Raw genomic sequence first — 14,907 nt, 5'->3', positions numbered from 1 at the left:
TCTGGGCTGGAGAGCTTGGGGTGACAAAAGTGCTGTCCTTAAGAAGCTCATTATATATTTAGTAAGAGGCGTAGAGAAGTAAACAATATACCATGTAAGAGCCTAACTGGATTTATAGCATAAAAAGCCTGGAGTGGGGATAAAAAAAGTGTATCACAAGTTCAAGGCAGCCTGGGCAACTTAGAAAGACCATCTTAAAATAAAAAAGAACTGGAGATGAAGCTCAATGGTAGAATACCCTTGGGTTTAGTTCCCAGTACTACAAACAAACAAACAAACCAAGTCACTTCTTAGTTGGGATGCAGCTCAATGGTAGAATATGTGCAAGCCTTGGGTTCAATCTCCAGACCAAAAAAAAGGAAAAAAAGAAAACGAGGTCACTCTAGTACTGTGGAGTTCATAGGCTAGGATGGAGAAGAAACTCTGGGGAGGAGGTTTACAAAAACCTTGGGGTAAGGAAAGTGCCTAACATTGGGCAGATGCTACAAAAACTGAAAAGGAATGAATGAACCATTTGGAGGCAAAATTACCTGCTCAGTAAATTAATTTTAGAAAGAGGGATAAAATGCAGAGTGAAGAATGGTTCCTAGGTTTGTGATGTGTGGACTAGGAAGATGAAAGAAGTGGGATGTTAAGAGGAAGATGGGAATTTTAAGTATCATACACTCATATCATCTCCCCTAATTCATATGGATAGTGGACATTTTCTAAGTGTTTTGCAAATTTTAATCAAAACACATCTATGTTCAGTATCCTCTTCCAATGGGATGCACATGCCAAGGCCTTCCTACATCAGTTGGAATGTGGGCTGTCACTCTGTGTGAGAAACAAAGACTAGGATTATTAGGACAGATTGGGGTTGGATGAAGTCTATTTGGTACTGGGGATTAAACCTAGTGACCCCCTACCATTTAGTTACATTCTCATCCTTTTTTAAATTGTTTATTTTGAGACAGGGTCTCCTGGCAGGCCTCCAACTTGGAATCCTGCTGCCTTGGCTTTCAGAGTAGCTGGGATTACAGGCATGTACCACAGTGCCAAAAGCAGAGAAAATTTAATTTTATAATTATGTATAAGATTAAGTTCCAGAAATAATTTAAGAATTATGACTAAGACTTTGTTAAAGGAGCTCAGTTAATAAATACTGAGTACTTACTGTGTGTCAGATTTCTATTTCCTTGTCCTCATTAAGTGGGGGAGACAGACAATAAACACATATGATTTCAAGAAGTTAGAAGTATCAGAAAAATAAAGAACAAGGGGATAGAGAGAGATAGGAAAGGCCAGGGGGTGGGCAGGATTCCTAAGCTATCCTAGGTTTTAAAGAAAGTTCTCTTTAAAGAAAGATCCCTTTGACGGGTGATATATGAGCAGAAAGCTACAGTAAGGTAAAGGGCTATGCTAGTTTCCCATCCCGAGACATGGGGGAGAAGCAGCACGTACAAGACAGGTTAACTCCGAGTCGTCCACTAGTTGTGTAAACGGAGCCCTTGAGGAGGCAGGGGGATGTACCACCCTGGAGTTTAGAGATAAGTTCGAGCTGGAATTTGGGAATTGCTAGGATCCCACTTCGACTTACTTTGATCAGAGCTGGCCATTTTTTCAGTGCTAGGGAATGGGAGCACGGAGATGACAGAGCTATAACGAACAGGGGTCGACAGATCTTGTTCTACTCTGGGCGCTTCTGCGAGCACTGAGAGGGCAGCGAGTTGGGGTGCCGAGAGGGGAGCATTCCGGAAGAGGTTACCGCAGCCCAAGAAGCCGGGGCCAGGAGGGGGGGCGAGTGACGCGACTGGTGCGTCACAAGGTGCGCGTTGTGAGCACTGCGGCGCTGGCGCGGGCGCCAGGCCCAGTGGGCCTGCCTGGAAGAGGGCCGGAGGCGGACGGCGTGCCCACCGCGGGGACACGGCGCCCTCTGCAGGCCGCGGGAGGCGACACACCGGTAGTTCGTTTTTCCTCCCCTCCCTCTTCCCCAGGCCACATTTTTTTTCTGTTAAGTGTTCACCAGTCTGTGTGAGCCGTCGATTTCCGTCCCTTCCCTCCACTTCCAGGCCAGGCGTGTCACTGTCTTCACGGGAAGAGTGCCAATAAAGTTTTTCCTCTTCTCGCTCCCAGAAGCTCCGCCTCGCCCTAAGTATCGCGAGATCTGGTGGCGGGGCTACCATGGCGGCCGCATTTGAAGCCTCAGCGGCCGTAGCAACCGTGGAGACCGTTATGCCAGAGGAGCAGGTGGCCGGGGAGGCCTCGGCCCTGGAGCCCACTCCCGGGCCCGTGCGGAGCCTGAGGACGGCTCATGATATTGGCGGTCCGCGGACCCGCACCGGAGACGTACTGCTGGCGGAACCCGCAGACTTTGAGTCGCTGCTGCTGTCGCGGCCGGTCCTGGAGGGGCTGCGGGCGGCCGGCTTCGAGAGGCCTTCGCCGGTGCAGCTAAAGGCCATCCCGCTGGGGCGCTGCGGGCTCGGTGAGGGCGGGGTCCCGGAGAGTCCTCGAGGGCAGGAGGAAGGGAGGTCGAGAGGCGGCTGCGGCTTGGCCTGGGAAAGACCCGGCTCGGCGCCCATGCGGGACTCGGCCTGGCCGAGGCGCTAAGGGCACTATTGAGTCTGAAGGTAGTTTTAGACCCTTTCGCGCTGACAGGTGGTTCTGTTTGAGAAGATCCACAGTAGAGGTCTAGGGAACAAGCGTGCTTCTGGGTATGGCCTCCTGCATGTTTGAGAGTCAACTAAAAGTAAAGGTGCCCAACTGGGTGATCTCTCGAGACCATTCTGGTTCTCTTGTCCCATGTTGGTACCTAAGCTGCTTCAGTGCGTACTAGCTAGTGAAGATTTTTTAAAAATATATATTTAAAAAAATATATGTGGACACAATACCTTATTTATTTTTATGTGATGCTGAGGCTCGAACTCAGTACCTCATACATGCTAGGTAAGCGCTCTACCCCTGAGCCACAACCCCTGGCTCCTGATTTTTTTTTTTTTTTTCCTTCCTCAGATTTAATTGTTCAAGCTAAATCGGGTACTGGAAAAACCTGCGTATTCTCCACTATAGCTTTGGACACTCTTGTTCTTGAAAACTATAGTACTCAGGTGAGTTTAGCTCAAAGGATTTAGAGGTGGGTGTGTTATGTGTACTTTATCAAAGGTCAGATGAAATATAGCTCCTCAGAGGTGGAAGTGAATTTGATGAATGGAATTAAACCGTATGAAAAAGTATTTAAATAAAGTAGATATTAAAGTCGTTCAGTGATGATAGTGTGAATAATTACCAAGGGTATATTATTAGTGTTTGAAGTTTGAAATTTTCTGTTATTACCATATGTTGAGGGATGTGAGGTAGTGTTTGACCTGGTTCATAGTATTGTGATGCTTTACTACAGGTGGTCTTAAGTTCTGTGAATGTATCATTGATCTCATTTTCTAGGTTGTCTTGGAGTACATGTAAGATCGTCTTACCCAAATTATGAGGAGATCTGGGTTTGGAGATCAGTTCTTTGACAATAATTTGTTACACACTTATACTACATATAAACAGAATGCCAGGCATTGGGAAATTCAAAGATATTGTCTTTATAGTTTTACTCTGAAATTTAGTAGTTTTTGCAGATGTTTATTTCAAGTTCTCAGACATGTATATCTGATGATGAATTTTCAACAGTTGTTTTTAACCTGGGATATTTATCATCTAGGAAGGTTTTTTAGTCCTATCATATAATTACTAAATATTGTACAAAGGAAGGCCTCCTATTTCCTAAGGTCCTGGCATCAAGTCAAATGCAGAAACCTTAAAAAAGTTCCATATAAGACTCATATTTTTTTGTTTAAGATCTTTGCATTGTCAAAATTAAACACTTTATGTGTGTATGTGTGTCAAAGTAATACTAATTTTTGAAATTTGGAGCATCCAGAATAATTACAGAGGACTACTAGAAAACAAAACTTATAATTCAGCTACCTATACCGTTGGCATTTTTTTTTTTTCCTAGTCGTTTTTTTAAAGCAATTTCTTCTTTTCATGTAGTCTTACCTTCTTCTCTAGTAAGTACCTTGCAGAATTTTCACCATGGCTCTTGAGGCCTTTTGGGATCTTGTCCCTGGAATTAGCTGTCTGACCTTTACTTTCCCCCAAATCTGTCCAGCCTCTTGGGCCTTCTTGTTCTTCAGGTACTGTCTTAAGGTACATTTGTTGTACTTTGCATTTGTTGTTTCCTCTTCCTGAAATATTTCCCATGGTGTCACACAGCTAGCTCTGTGATTACCTTTAGCTCTCTTAAATGTTACTTCCTTGTCATTTTTTATATTTATTGTTTATCTCATCATCCCAGAATGAAAGTGCCAAAAGGTCAAGGACTTTAGACTTTTAACTGTTAATTCTCCAACAGCTAGTATGTTGCCTCACCCACAGTCTTATTTTTATTGAATGAATAGATGAATGAATGGTGTGTTTTCCCTTGTCAATTAAGAACTCATTATTTTATTCTATTAGAGCTATATAGTTATACATAGTATTGGGTTCATCCCAACAAACAGACATTCATGGATTTTGATTTCAGTTCATGATTACCCCTCATTTTTCTCCTTCATCTCCCTCCTTTCTCCCATTCTCCTTCCTCTGTTAGACTTCCTTTCACTTATCTATTAATTTATATTTGATTAATTCTTTCTGCCTATGCATAAAGGTGAAGTTCCCTGTCATGCATTTCTATATGCATATAACATGATATTCTAAGAATTCATTCTGCATTGCCTCGCTTTATCCATCTTTCCATTCTGCTTCTTGATCTCCTTCTTCTACATTACTGATCTCTTTATGTTATCCTATCCTTTCTTCCCCCTTTTTTATTGCACTCTAACTTTCGCATATAAGAGAAAACATTTGACCTTTGAATTGAGTTTGGCTCATTTCACTTAGCATATTATTCTCCATTTCCATCCATATACTGGCAAATGCCATTATTTCATTCTTTTTTATGGCTGAGTAGAACTTTATTTATATATACTCACAATGATTTCTTAATCCATTCCTCCATTTATGGGCATTTGAGTTGATTCCATAATTAAACTATTGTGAATTGTGCTACTACAAACTTTAATGTGACTGTATCTCTGTGGCATGCTGATTTTAGATCTTTCTTTTGGGAAAATGCCAAGGAGTGAGATAGCTGGATCATATGGTGGTTCCCATTTCTAGTTTTTTAAGGAATCTCTGTACTGCTTTCCAGAGTGGTTGTACTAGTCTAAGGTCTCACCAACAGTGTATAAATTTACCTTTTTCCCCACAACCTCACCAGCATTTATTGTTTATATTCTTGATCATTGCCATTCTGACTGGAGTGAGATAAAATTTTAGTGTAGTTTTGATTTGTATTTCCCTGATTACTAGAGATATTGAACATTTTGTCATGTATTTGTTGCCCATTTGTGTTTCTTCTTTTAAGCAGCTTCTGTTTAGTTCTTTTACCCATTTATTGATTGGGCTATTTGTTTTTTTTGGGTATCAAGTTTTTTGAGTTCATTTTATATTTCAAATATTATATTTCAAATATTATATTTAATAATATATTATATTTCAAATATTAATTCCCTATTAGAGGAGTGGCTGGCCAAGATTTTCTCCCATTCTGCAGGCTTTCTTTTCACAGTCTTAATCATTTCCTTTGCTGTGCAGAAGCTTTTTAGTTTGAATGGTATCCTACTTACTGATTCTTGGTTTTATTTCTTGCCCTTTGGGGATCTTGGTAAGCAAGTTGGTGCCAGCACCTGTGTGATGGAGTGTTGACTCTGTGTTTTCTTCTATCAGTTGTAAAGTTTCAGGTATAATTCCTAAGTCTTTGATTCATTTCAATTTGAGTTTACAGAGTGAGAGATAGGGGTCTAGATTCATTTTTATACATATAGCTATCCAGTTTCCCAGCACCATTTGTTCAGAAGGCTATCTTTTCTTCAAAATATATTTTTGGCATCTTTGTCAAATATCAGATGGCTGTAGGTATGTGGATTTGTCTTTATTTTCTATTCTGTTCCATTGGTCTTCATGTCTATTTTGATGCCAATACTATGCTGCTTTTGTTACTCCAGCTCTTTAGATCAGGTATTGTGATGCCTTCTGCTTCATTTTTCTTGTTTGCTATTGCTTTGGCTATTCTGGGTCTCTTATTCTTCCGAATGAATTTAAGATTTTTTTTTCTAATTCTATGAAGAATGTCATTAGTTTGGGGATTGCATTGATGGGGATTGCATTGAGTCTGTATATTGCTTTTGGTATTATGGGATTTAGACAATATTAGTTCTATCTATCCAAGAACATGGGCTCTTTCCATCTTCTAAGATCTTCAATTTCTTTCTTCAGTGTTCTGTAATTTTCATTGTAGAGATCTTTTACCTCTTTGGTTAGATTAATTCTCGAGTATTTAAATTTTTCTTTTTTTGAGGTTATTGTGAATGGGATAGTTTTTCTGATTTTTTCCTTGGTTGAACACTGTTGGAATATAGAAAAGATTTTGATTTTTGGATGTTGATCTTGTATCCTGCTACTTTGCTGAACTCATCTCTAGAAGTCTTTGATTGAGTTTTTTTGGGTCTTCTAGATATAGGGTCATATCATTGGCAAATAAAACTCATCATTTTAAATGATCATTTAAGTGAAAAATAGTACATCATATAATGAATGCCAGTTATGTGCTAGTTATGTGTATTTATTCCTTTGTCTTGTTAAAGGTGTTTTACATTTTTGTAGATTTTGATCTTGGCTCCTACAAGAGAAATTGCTGTACAGATACATTCTGTTATTACAGCCATTGGAATAAAAATGGAAGGCTTAGAGTGTCATGTCTTTATTGGAGGAACTCCATTATCACAAGACAAAACCAGACTTAAAAAGTGTCATATTGCTGTTGGATCTCCTGGTAAGATATCAAGACCTAACTGGGGTTCTTAAGGAACCAAACACTTTAATAACAGTAAGGATATAGGAATCTTTGATAACTGTGATATTATTTTTGTTGGGGGGATCTGGCCCTCATGGCCCTCACGCATGCTAGGGAAGTACTCTACCACTGAGCTATATCCCTAGTCCCAATAATAATTTTTTTGATTAGAAGTGAAGAGCATTAGACCAGTGAGACTGATACATGACTGGATTACCAACAGAATTTATGAACTCCATTCCTAAGGATATTTGAGTGTACATATGGGATAAGCTTCTGAGAAGAGAAGATATGAGATGACTTTTTGGAAGCCCCACTAAACCATGGATTGCAATTATTCTTTGGCCTCTTTATTAATCATTTGGTCATGAATTACTCAGAATTGAATGCTAGATTTGATAGAAATGGCATTTATTTTCCTTTTTTTAATGTAAAGGGAGAGAAAAAGTGGGCTTAGGTAAGATCAACACATTAGATTTCTTAGTTTGTTTAATGTATAAGTGAATAATGAGAATTGAGTCACAAAATTTAGCATTACAACCTGTGAATGGAGTAAAACATTGGTGCAGATTTAGTACATCATAAATATTTCAGTGTGCTTTTTTTCTGGAATTTAGGGAGAATTAAACAACTCATTGAACTTGACTACTTGAATCCAAGCAGCATTCGTCTCTTTATTCTTGATGAAGCAGATAAACTTTTAGAAGAAGGCAGCTTCCAGGAGCAAATCAAGTAAGCAAATAACTAGACTATAAGAATGGTACCTCAAAGTATCTGTCTATATCTTTTCTAGGTAGTGATTACTGCCTGAATGATTTCCATGATGTATGTTTTATTTTGCAGTTGGATTTATTCTTCTTTGCCTGCTAGTAAACAGATGTTGGCAGTATCAGCTACTTACCCTGAATTTTTGGCTAATGCTTTGACAAGGTATATGAGAGAGCCCACTTTTGTAAGATTGAATTCCAATGATCCAAGTCTCATAGGTATGTACGGATTTTGGTTACTTAACATTTTTAGTTTGTTCATGATATACTGGAGCTTTTCTTTGCCTAGTTGACTTTTGCTGTTTCATAGTTTTTAGGATATAGCAAATGTGTGTGTTTTAACTGATGACTCTTGACTTCTTTGTAGGTTTGAAGCAGTATTACAAAGTTGTCAATTTGTACCCTTTGGCACATAAGATTTTTGAGGAAAAGGCTCAGCATTTACAGGAACTCTTCAGCAGAATTCCATTTAATCAAGCCTTAGTCTTTTCTAATTTGCACAGCAGGTAATACAATTTAAAAGGTCATATGGGGAACTTCTGGAGTGAAAGGAAAGACAGGGCAATATTTGTAAAATTATAAACTGTTATGTTATTTTTTCATAGAGCGCAACATTTGGCTGATATCCTTTCTTCTAAAGGCTTTCCTGCTGAGTGTATTTCAGGCAAGTTCATCTTTTATGTTAATTTTTGTTTAGTATACTGACTTGAAGTCTGCCTCCCTAGTCAGAAAAAAGTACCACTTCATGAATTGTCTTGTTAATGACATTGCCCTGACTCTTCAGGGTAAAGGCTATTTCAGGCTTATTTTTCACTGGAATTGGATATTATAAGATCCTGATTTTATTAAGAAGTAACTTGGTATATAGTAATAAATTAGAAAACTAGTATTCAAAGAGACTTAATTTTTATTAGAATTTCTAAGTTATATCCACAAAAAACTTAAATCTATAAAATAAAGTTTGTTATCCTAAAAGAGTTTGTTTCTTGACATTGTTAAAATGCTAAGAATTGCTAGCTGAATTGACTTTTTTTTTTTTTTTTTTTGGTGGTGGTGCTGGGGATTGAACCTAGGGTATTGTGCATACTCGGCAAATGTTTTACCAATAAAGCTATTCCTTTAACCTTTGAGTTGACTGTTTATGGTCTTGTGGAAGGCAAAAGTGATTCAGTTCTTGCCTCAAAGTTATGTTGGTATTGCTGGCCTAATAGAAATGAAAGATTTAAAGGAAATTTTAATTAGTGAGATCATTTTTATAGTTCTCTCTGTTTAAATATATTTTTTAATTATAGATGGACACAATACCTTTATTTTATTTGTTTTTATTTTTATGTGGTGCCAGGGATCAAACCCAGTGCCTCATGCATGGTAGGCAAACGCTGTACCACTGAGCCACAACCCTGGCCGCTCTTTTATTTCTTAGCCTGTTAGATTGAGCTTGTTTAGTGTATCCTGAAGTACTAGGGAGTCTATTTTCTAACAGGCCAATATTTGGGCTCTGGATTCTACTTTAACACAAAATTTACAAAGGGTTGATTAAAGTAATTTTATTTTTCTAAGAGTTATTTGTTATACATCATATATAACTTTCCAGATGTAATGCTATGGGCATAATCTGGATACCATTTAAAATTAATTTTTAAATTTCAGAATAATTGCCTAAAGCATATTTTAAAAGATTCTGACTTTAGATCTTAATCTAGGTTTTCCCAGGACAGAATTAATTGTGACTGATGTATTTAAAGTATTAGGATTGGGAGTTATTGGGAGTTATTGCAGATTTGGTAAATATGTATTGTTTCATTGTTTTTATATGCCTTTTCTTTTGGTGGGGGGCGGATCTTTTTAGGCAACATGAATCAGAATCAGCGTTTAGATGCTATGGCTAAACTGAAGCAGTTTCATTGCAGAGTCCTTATTTCTACAGATTTGGTAAGTTTACTGATTCTGTTTGGATAACTAATTCATCTTGACATGTTCTATTATCAGATCTAAAGATCTTTTTTATTACTTTATGTGTATGTGTATGAATGCCAGAAGATAATTATCTTTCCAATTCTGGGGAAAACATTTCCTTAAAAATGTCTTTAACCACTGGGTGTGGTGATGCATGTCTGAAAACTCAGCAACTTTGGAGGTTGAAGCAGAAGGATCACAAGTTTGAGGCCAGTCTCAGTAACTTTGTGAGATACTATGCCTAAATAAAAAAGGCTGGGGATGTGGCCCAGTGGTAAAGTATCCTTCGGTTCAATCCCAGTACTGCCCTCTGCCAAAAATAAATAAATAAATAAATATTTTAGTCTTTGTTTTTGAAATTCGATATTAGGAATAGATTTTCTTTGCTCCTAAATATTTTCCTCTTCTTAATTTGGCTCTTGGTTATACTTAAAAAATATAATGTACATTGGTAGCCATGCTATAATTAATGTAGACAGATAATTCTTGTCTTCTTCAATTCAAGACTTCCCGTGGAATTGATGCTGAGAAGGTGAATCTGGTTGTAAATCTGGATGTGCCATTGGACTGGGAGACATACATGCATCGGATTGGCAGAGCTGGTCGTTTTGGTAAAAAAAAAAAAAAAAGAAAAAAAAAATGAAAAAAGTTTGAGTGTATTCTTTAATGGGAAGAATCTGTAATGTGATGGGTGGACTTGGAATGTCATGTGAAAATGATTTACTACCTAACACTCCCTCTACTTTTAGGGACATTGGGACTGACGGTTACCTATTGTTGCCGGGGAGAAGAAGAAAATATGATGATGAAAATTGCCCACAAATGTAATATCAATCTTCTTCCTTTACCAGGTATAATTTTCTGTGTCATTTTGTTGTCATAACAATTATAGTGATGATAAGTGTAAGATAAATAATAATAGAATGCTTATGATGTGTTGGCTATTATTCATAGTACTGTGTGTTAACTTAATTCTCAATACAGTCCTGTGAGGTTTGTACTGTTACTTGCTTTTTGTAGATTAGGACATTCAGGCATAGACAGGTTAAGGAAGGTGTTACAGCTAACTATTGAGAACAGAATTTCAAGCTAACTAATAGCACATGAAAAATGGAAAATATTCTACTACTATATTAGCTCTGTTTTTTAAGTTAATGGCCTTGCAATTTGGCTTTATTGTTCTTTGACATAAGTGAGGTATTTTACTTCCTGTAAGTTGTTATGAAGGTAATTCTTGCCATATCCTCTTTTTGTCACCAAGGGAAGGAACAGTATTTTTAATTTGAATACTATTTTGAACAATTTGAATGTTTTTCTTTTGATCTTAGTGGCTCATTCTGTTTTTAAAGTGTCATCTTGGAAATAGTAGATATTTGAAACTTAATGATTTCTTAAAAACAGCCTTAAAAAACTTTTTGAGTGGAAACATGATTTGATATGCATGTTATAGTAAATGTACACTATAAATGGTATATATAAATGTTTACATACACATTGTGTACGTGTGCGCGTGTGTATATATATATATGTAAAACTTGTGGAATGTGGGATGTATATTATTGAACAAATAGAACGTTATTGATTCTATATTTAATTTTGTTAGTTATTTTATAATATTAGATTAAACAGATCTTGGATTTCTGTGGATTCTAGTAATTCTGGCTTGGCTTGGTAATAATTCATTTTATGATTTTTTAAACAAATCTCTTTAGTTGCCCTAAGCTTATGTACTGGGTTCTGAATCAATTCTGTATTGGTTCTAAAACTATCAGTTCTTTCTATGTGTAAGTCTATTGATATGGAAAAAAAATTGAAACTTGGTAGAAGAGCATTAGGACTTCTTTTAGGATTCAGTATCATAGCATCTAATGATAAAAATAAAATTTGCCTTTGGATGCTAGAAAATGATATATTTGGATCTTTATGTAATGTGAACAACCCAGAAATCATGAGAATGATATTCATCCTCTTAGGTCTATATTAGAATGGGAACTTGTCTTACAAAACTGTTCAGATGAGTTACCTATGGCAAGACAAGGAGGGAAATTGGCCTGTATTTTAGGTCTAGATAAGCAAGGGATGTCATTTGAGTAGGAATCAGAGTTTTAGTCAGAGTCTGTTCATCAAAGGATCAAGAGCCTTCATTGAAGAATCCAGACTCAAGGGATTTAGTGTGTACACATACATGGGACATAAACAACAATAGATAGTAAAGATCTTTATGAAGCAGGGGCTCAATATGTCTTTTCTGCCTAAGATGAAAATCAGTCACACTTTGGGAAGGTCTTGATTATATATGTGGAAGCGAATTGTCACACTTGGGGAATCAAACTTAGAATATTGAAGGTAGCACATTTTTAAAAAATTAGAAGTGTATTAGTACTATAGATCTTTTCAGTTATCTAGCCCCCCCCCCCTTTTTTTTCTGTAGAGGATTTCTCTTCACTGTTAAAGAGAGTGTTGGAGTATAGGGTGGAAGGTATAGGTGAGTAGAGTTATGGTTGAAGCTTTGGAGAGCACAATTCATTTTCTAATAACTTATTTGGCTATCAGCAGTAGTGAGATAAAGGAGAGGGACTGAAGAGAGGAAGGATAAAAAAGATGAGAAACTTGGTGCAGACTTGTTCATCACTCTGAGAATAAGCTCTTTTTGAGTAGAGGTGGAGTAGCTACTGCTTAATAATATATATGGGTCTTATATCTTTCTTCCTTCCTTCCCTCCCTCCCTCCCTCCCTCCCTCCCTCCCTCCCTCCCTCCCTCCTTCCTTCCTCCTTCCTTCCTTTGATTGAACTCAGGGCACTCTGCCACTGAGCTACATACCCAGCCTTTTTATTTTTTGAGACAAGGTCTCACTAAGTTGGTTAGGGCCTCACTTGCTGAGGCTCTTCTCAAACTTAGCATTCCTCTTGCCTCAGTCTCCCTAGCCACTGGGCTTATAGGCATGCGCCTTTGCACCTGGCTGAAATGATGCGTGGTAACCAGTAATTATAGGATATATCTGAGTTCATCAAACTTTCAACAAGTAATTGATAGATATCTATCCTCCTTGACCTAGAATAGAGTGACACATAGTGGCATTTTTGAGGAAATTGATAAGACTTAATTTCTTAGGTAAATTCCTTTATTGCACCATTGCTTAATTGTTAAAAATATTAATATATTTCTTAAGTTTTTTAGTACGTTATTTGCATATTTTGTATTTAAACTTACATGACCATGGAAAATGTATAAAATCATTGAGAAAATGCTGGTTGAGCACAGCTTGAGAATTTTATATATTTTTTCTTTTATGTAGATCCCATCCCTCCTGGTCTGATGGAAGAATGTTTGGATTGGGATGTGGAGGTTAAAGCTGCTATGCATACATATGGCTTAGCAAGTGCACCTAACCAGTCCCTAAAAAAGCATATTCAAAAAATAGATAGAGCCTTTCAAACTCAGAAAGTACATGGTAACCATGTGGCTTCCTCTAGAAATACTTCTGTATCTGCATTATCAGTCAAATCAAAAGTTAACACCAAACAAAAGCTTCCTGTGAAAAGCCACTCAGAGTGTGGAATTATAGAAAAAGCAACATCACCAAAAGAACTGGGGTGTGCCATACAAGTGGAAGAACAAATGAAGAATTCTGCTCAGACCCCTGTGGAAAATTCTACCAGCAGTGAGCAACAGGTCAAAGAAGCTTTACCTGTGTCACTCCCCAAAATCCCTTGTTTGTCTTCCTTTAAAATCCATCAACCATGCACTCTGACTTTTGCAGAACTAGTAGAGGATTATGAACATTATATCAAAGAGGGGTTAGAGAAACCTGTGGAAATTATCAGGCACTACACAGGTCCTGGGGATCAGACTGTGAACCCTCAAAATGGTTTTGTGAGAAATAGAGTTACTGAAGAGAGAGTACAGATATTGGCAAGTAGTAGCCAATCTGGAGACTCAGAGAGTGACAGTGATTCTTACAGCTCAAGGACTTCTTCCCAGAGCAAAGGAAATAAGTCATACTTGGAAGGCTCTTCTGATATTCAACTGAAAGAGTCTGAATCTACTCCTGTGGATGGCCATATCTCTTTAGAACAACACCTGAATGGAAATGATGCTTCCAATCCAGAGGAATATCAGGAATCACCTGAAATCCAGGTAAAGACAAGGCATAAAGAGGGGTCAAACCAGCGAGCTAAGCAGAGCCGGAGAAACCTACCTAGGCACTCTTCCTATCGATTACACACAGAACCCCAGGAAGATGATTGGTATGATTGTCGTAGGGAAGCACATCTAAATTTTTCTGATGCCTACCAGGATTATGAGGAGTACTGGAGAGCTTACTATAGGGCGTGGCAAGAATATTATGCTGCTGCTTCTCAATCGTATTATTGGAATGCTCAGAGACATCCAAGTTGGATGGCAGCCTATCACATGAACACAGTTTATCTACAAGAAATGATGCGTGGTAATCAGTGATTATAGGATATATCTGCGTCCATCAAACTATCAAGTAATTGATAGATATCTGTCCTCCTTGACCTAGAATAGAGTGGCATATAGTGGCATTTTTGAGGAAATTGAAAAGACTTAAGACTTTCCACAGGACCCATCTATTTTTCACATTATTTTGACTAAGTCCAGGTGTATTCCATCTTTTTTTTTTTTTTTTTTTTAAAAAACAAAACTTCTTTATATTCTCAAAAGAGAATTTTGGGGGCATAGAGCTAAAAGTCCCAACATGCCATTTTCTGTAAGCTATTCCCAAAAGAAACATTTAAAAAGATGACATATATACCACTGCTTCCTTAAAAAAATAAAAAGAGTAAAGATTTGAAAAAGTCGTGTTAATCTGTCTGTGGAGTTCTTTACACAAGACTTGAGCTGCATTTTTGTAGAAATTCGTAGCATGGTAGATAGATCTTTTAGGTTCAGGCAGGGAGGAATATTTAAAGATAGCTTTAGGTTTTCCCAAAAGTACTTGATTTGGTGTTATTTACTTCCAATAAAAATTTTATTACTAATAAAAACATTTAGCTTAACATGTTGACATGTTATCTTTTTAAGTCTTTTTGTTCTTGAGATTGTGAAAACTATCCACATTTTTACTGTGTGTTTACATCTTATTTATGTTGTAAGAGTGGCCATCTGTATTATTTATGTTGCTCAGGTAGAGGAGCAGTTTTATATGTGTTGAATTATTTTTGGATTAGTATATTTGATTATTTTTTATTTTGATAGAAGCTATAGGTGGGCCACTGTTTCTCATTCTAGAAGCAGAA

The 14,907-nt window shown here is 37.4% G+C and overlaps 1 protein-coding gene across 1 annotated transcript; it reads left to right on the top strand.

Moving 5' to 3' along the window:
* Positions 1–2,159: 2,159 nt before the first annotated feature.
* Positions 2,160–14,555, top strand: Ddx20 (DEAD-box helicase 20). Its single transcript, XM_076861586.1, has 11 exons — positions 2,160–2,464; positions 2,992–3,086; positions 6,733–6,901; positions 7,540–7,654; positions 7,766–7,908; positions 8,057–8,195; positions 8,295–8,353; positions 9,539–9,621; positions 10,151–10,256; positions 10,395–10,496; positions 12,942–14,555. The coding sequence occupies exons 1-11, from the start codon at positions 2,164–2,166 to the stop codon at positions 14,102–14,104; spliced, it is 2,475 nt and encodes an 824-aa protein (XP_076717701.1). The 5' UTR covers positions 2,160–2,163; the 3' UTR covers positions 14,105–14,555.
* Positions 14,556–14,907: the final 352 nt, after the last annotated feature.

Source organism: Callospermophilus lateralis, chromosome 7 (assembly GCF_048772815.1).
Source record: "Callospermophilus lateralis isolate mCalLat2 chromosome 7, mCalLat2.hap1, whole genome shotgun sequence".
NCBI lineage: Eukaryota > Metazoa > Chordata > Mammalia > Rodentia > Sciuridae > Callospermophilus > Callospermophilus lateralis.
Note: the sequence above shows the minus strand (reverse complement) of the source record. Positions and strands in the feature narration are given on the sequence as shown.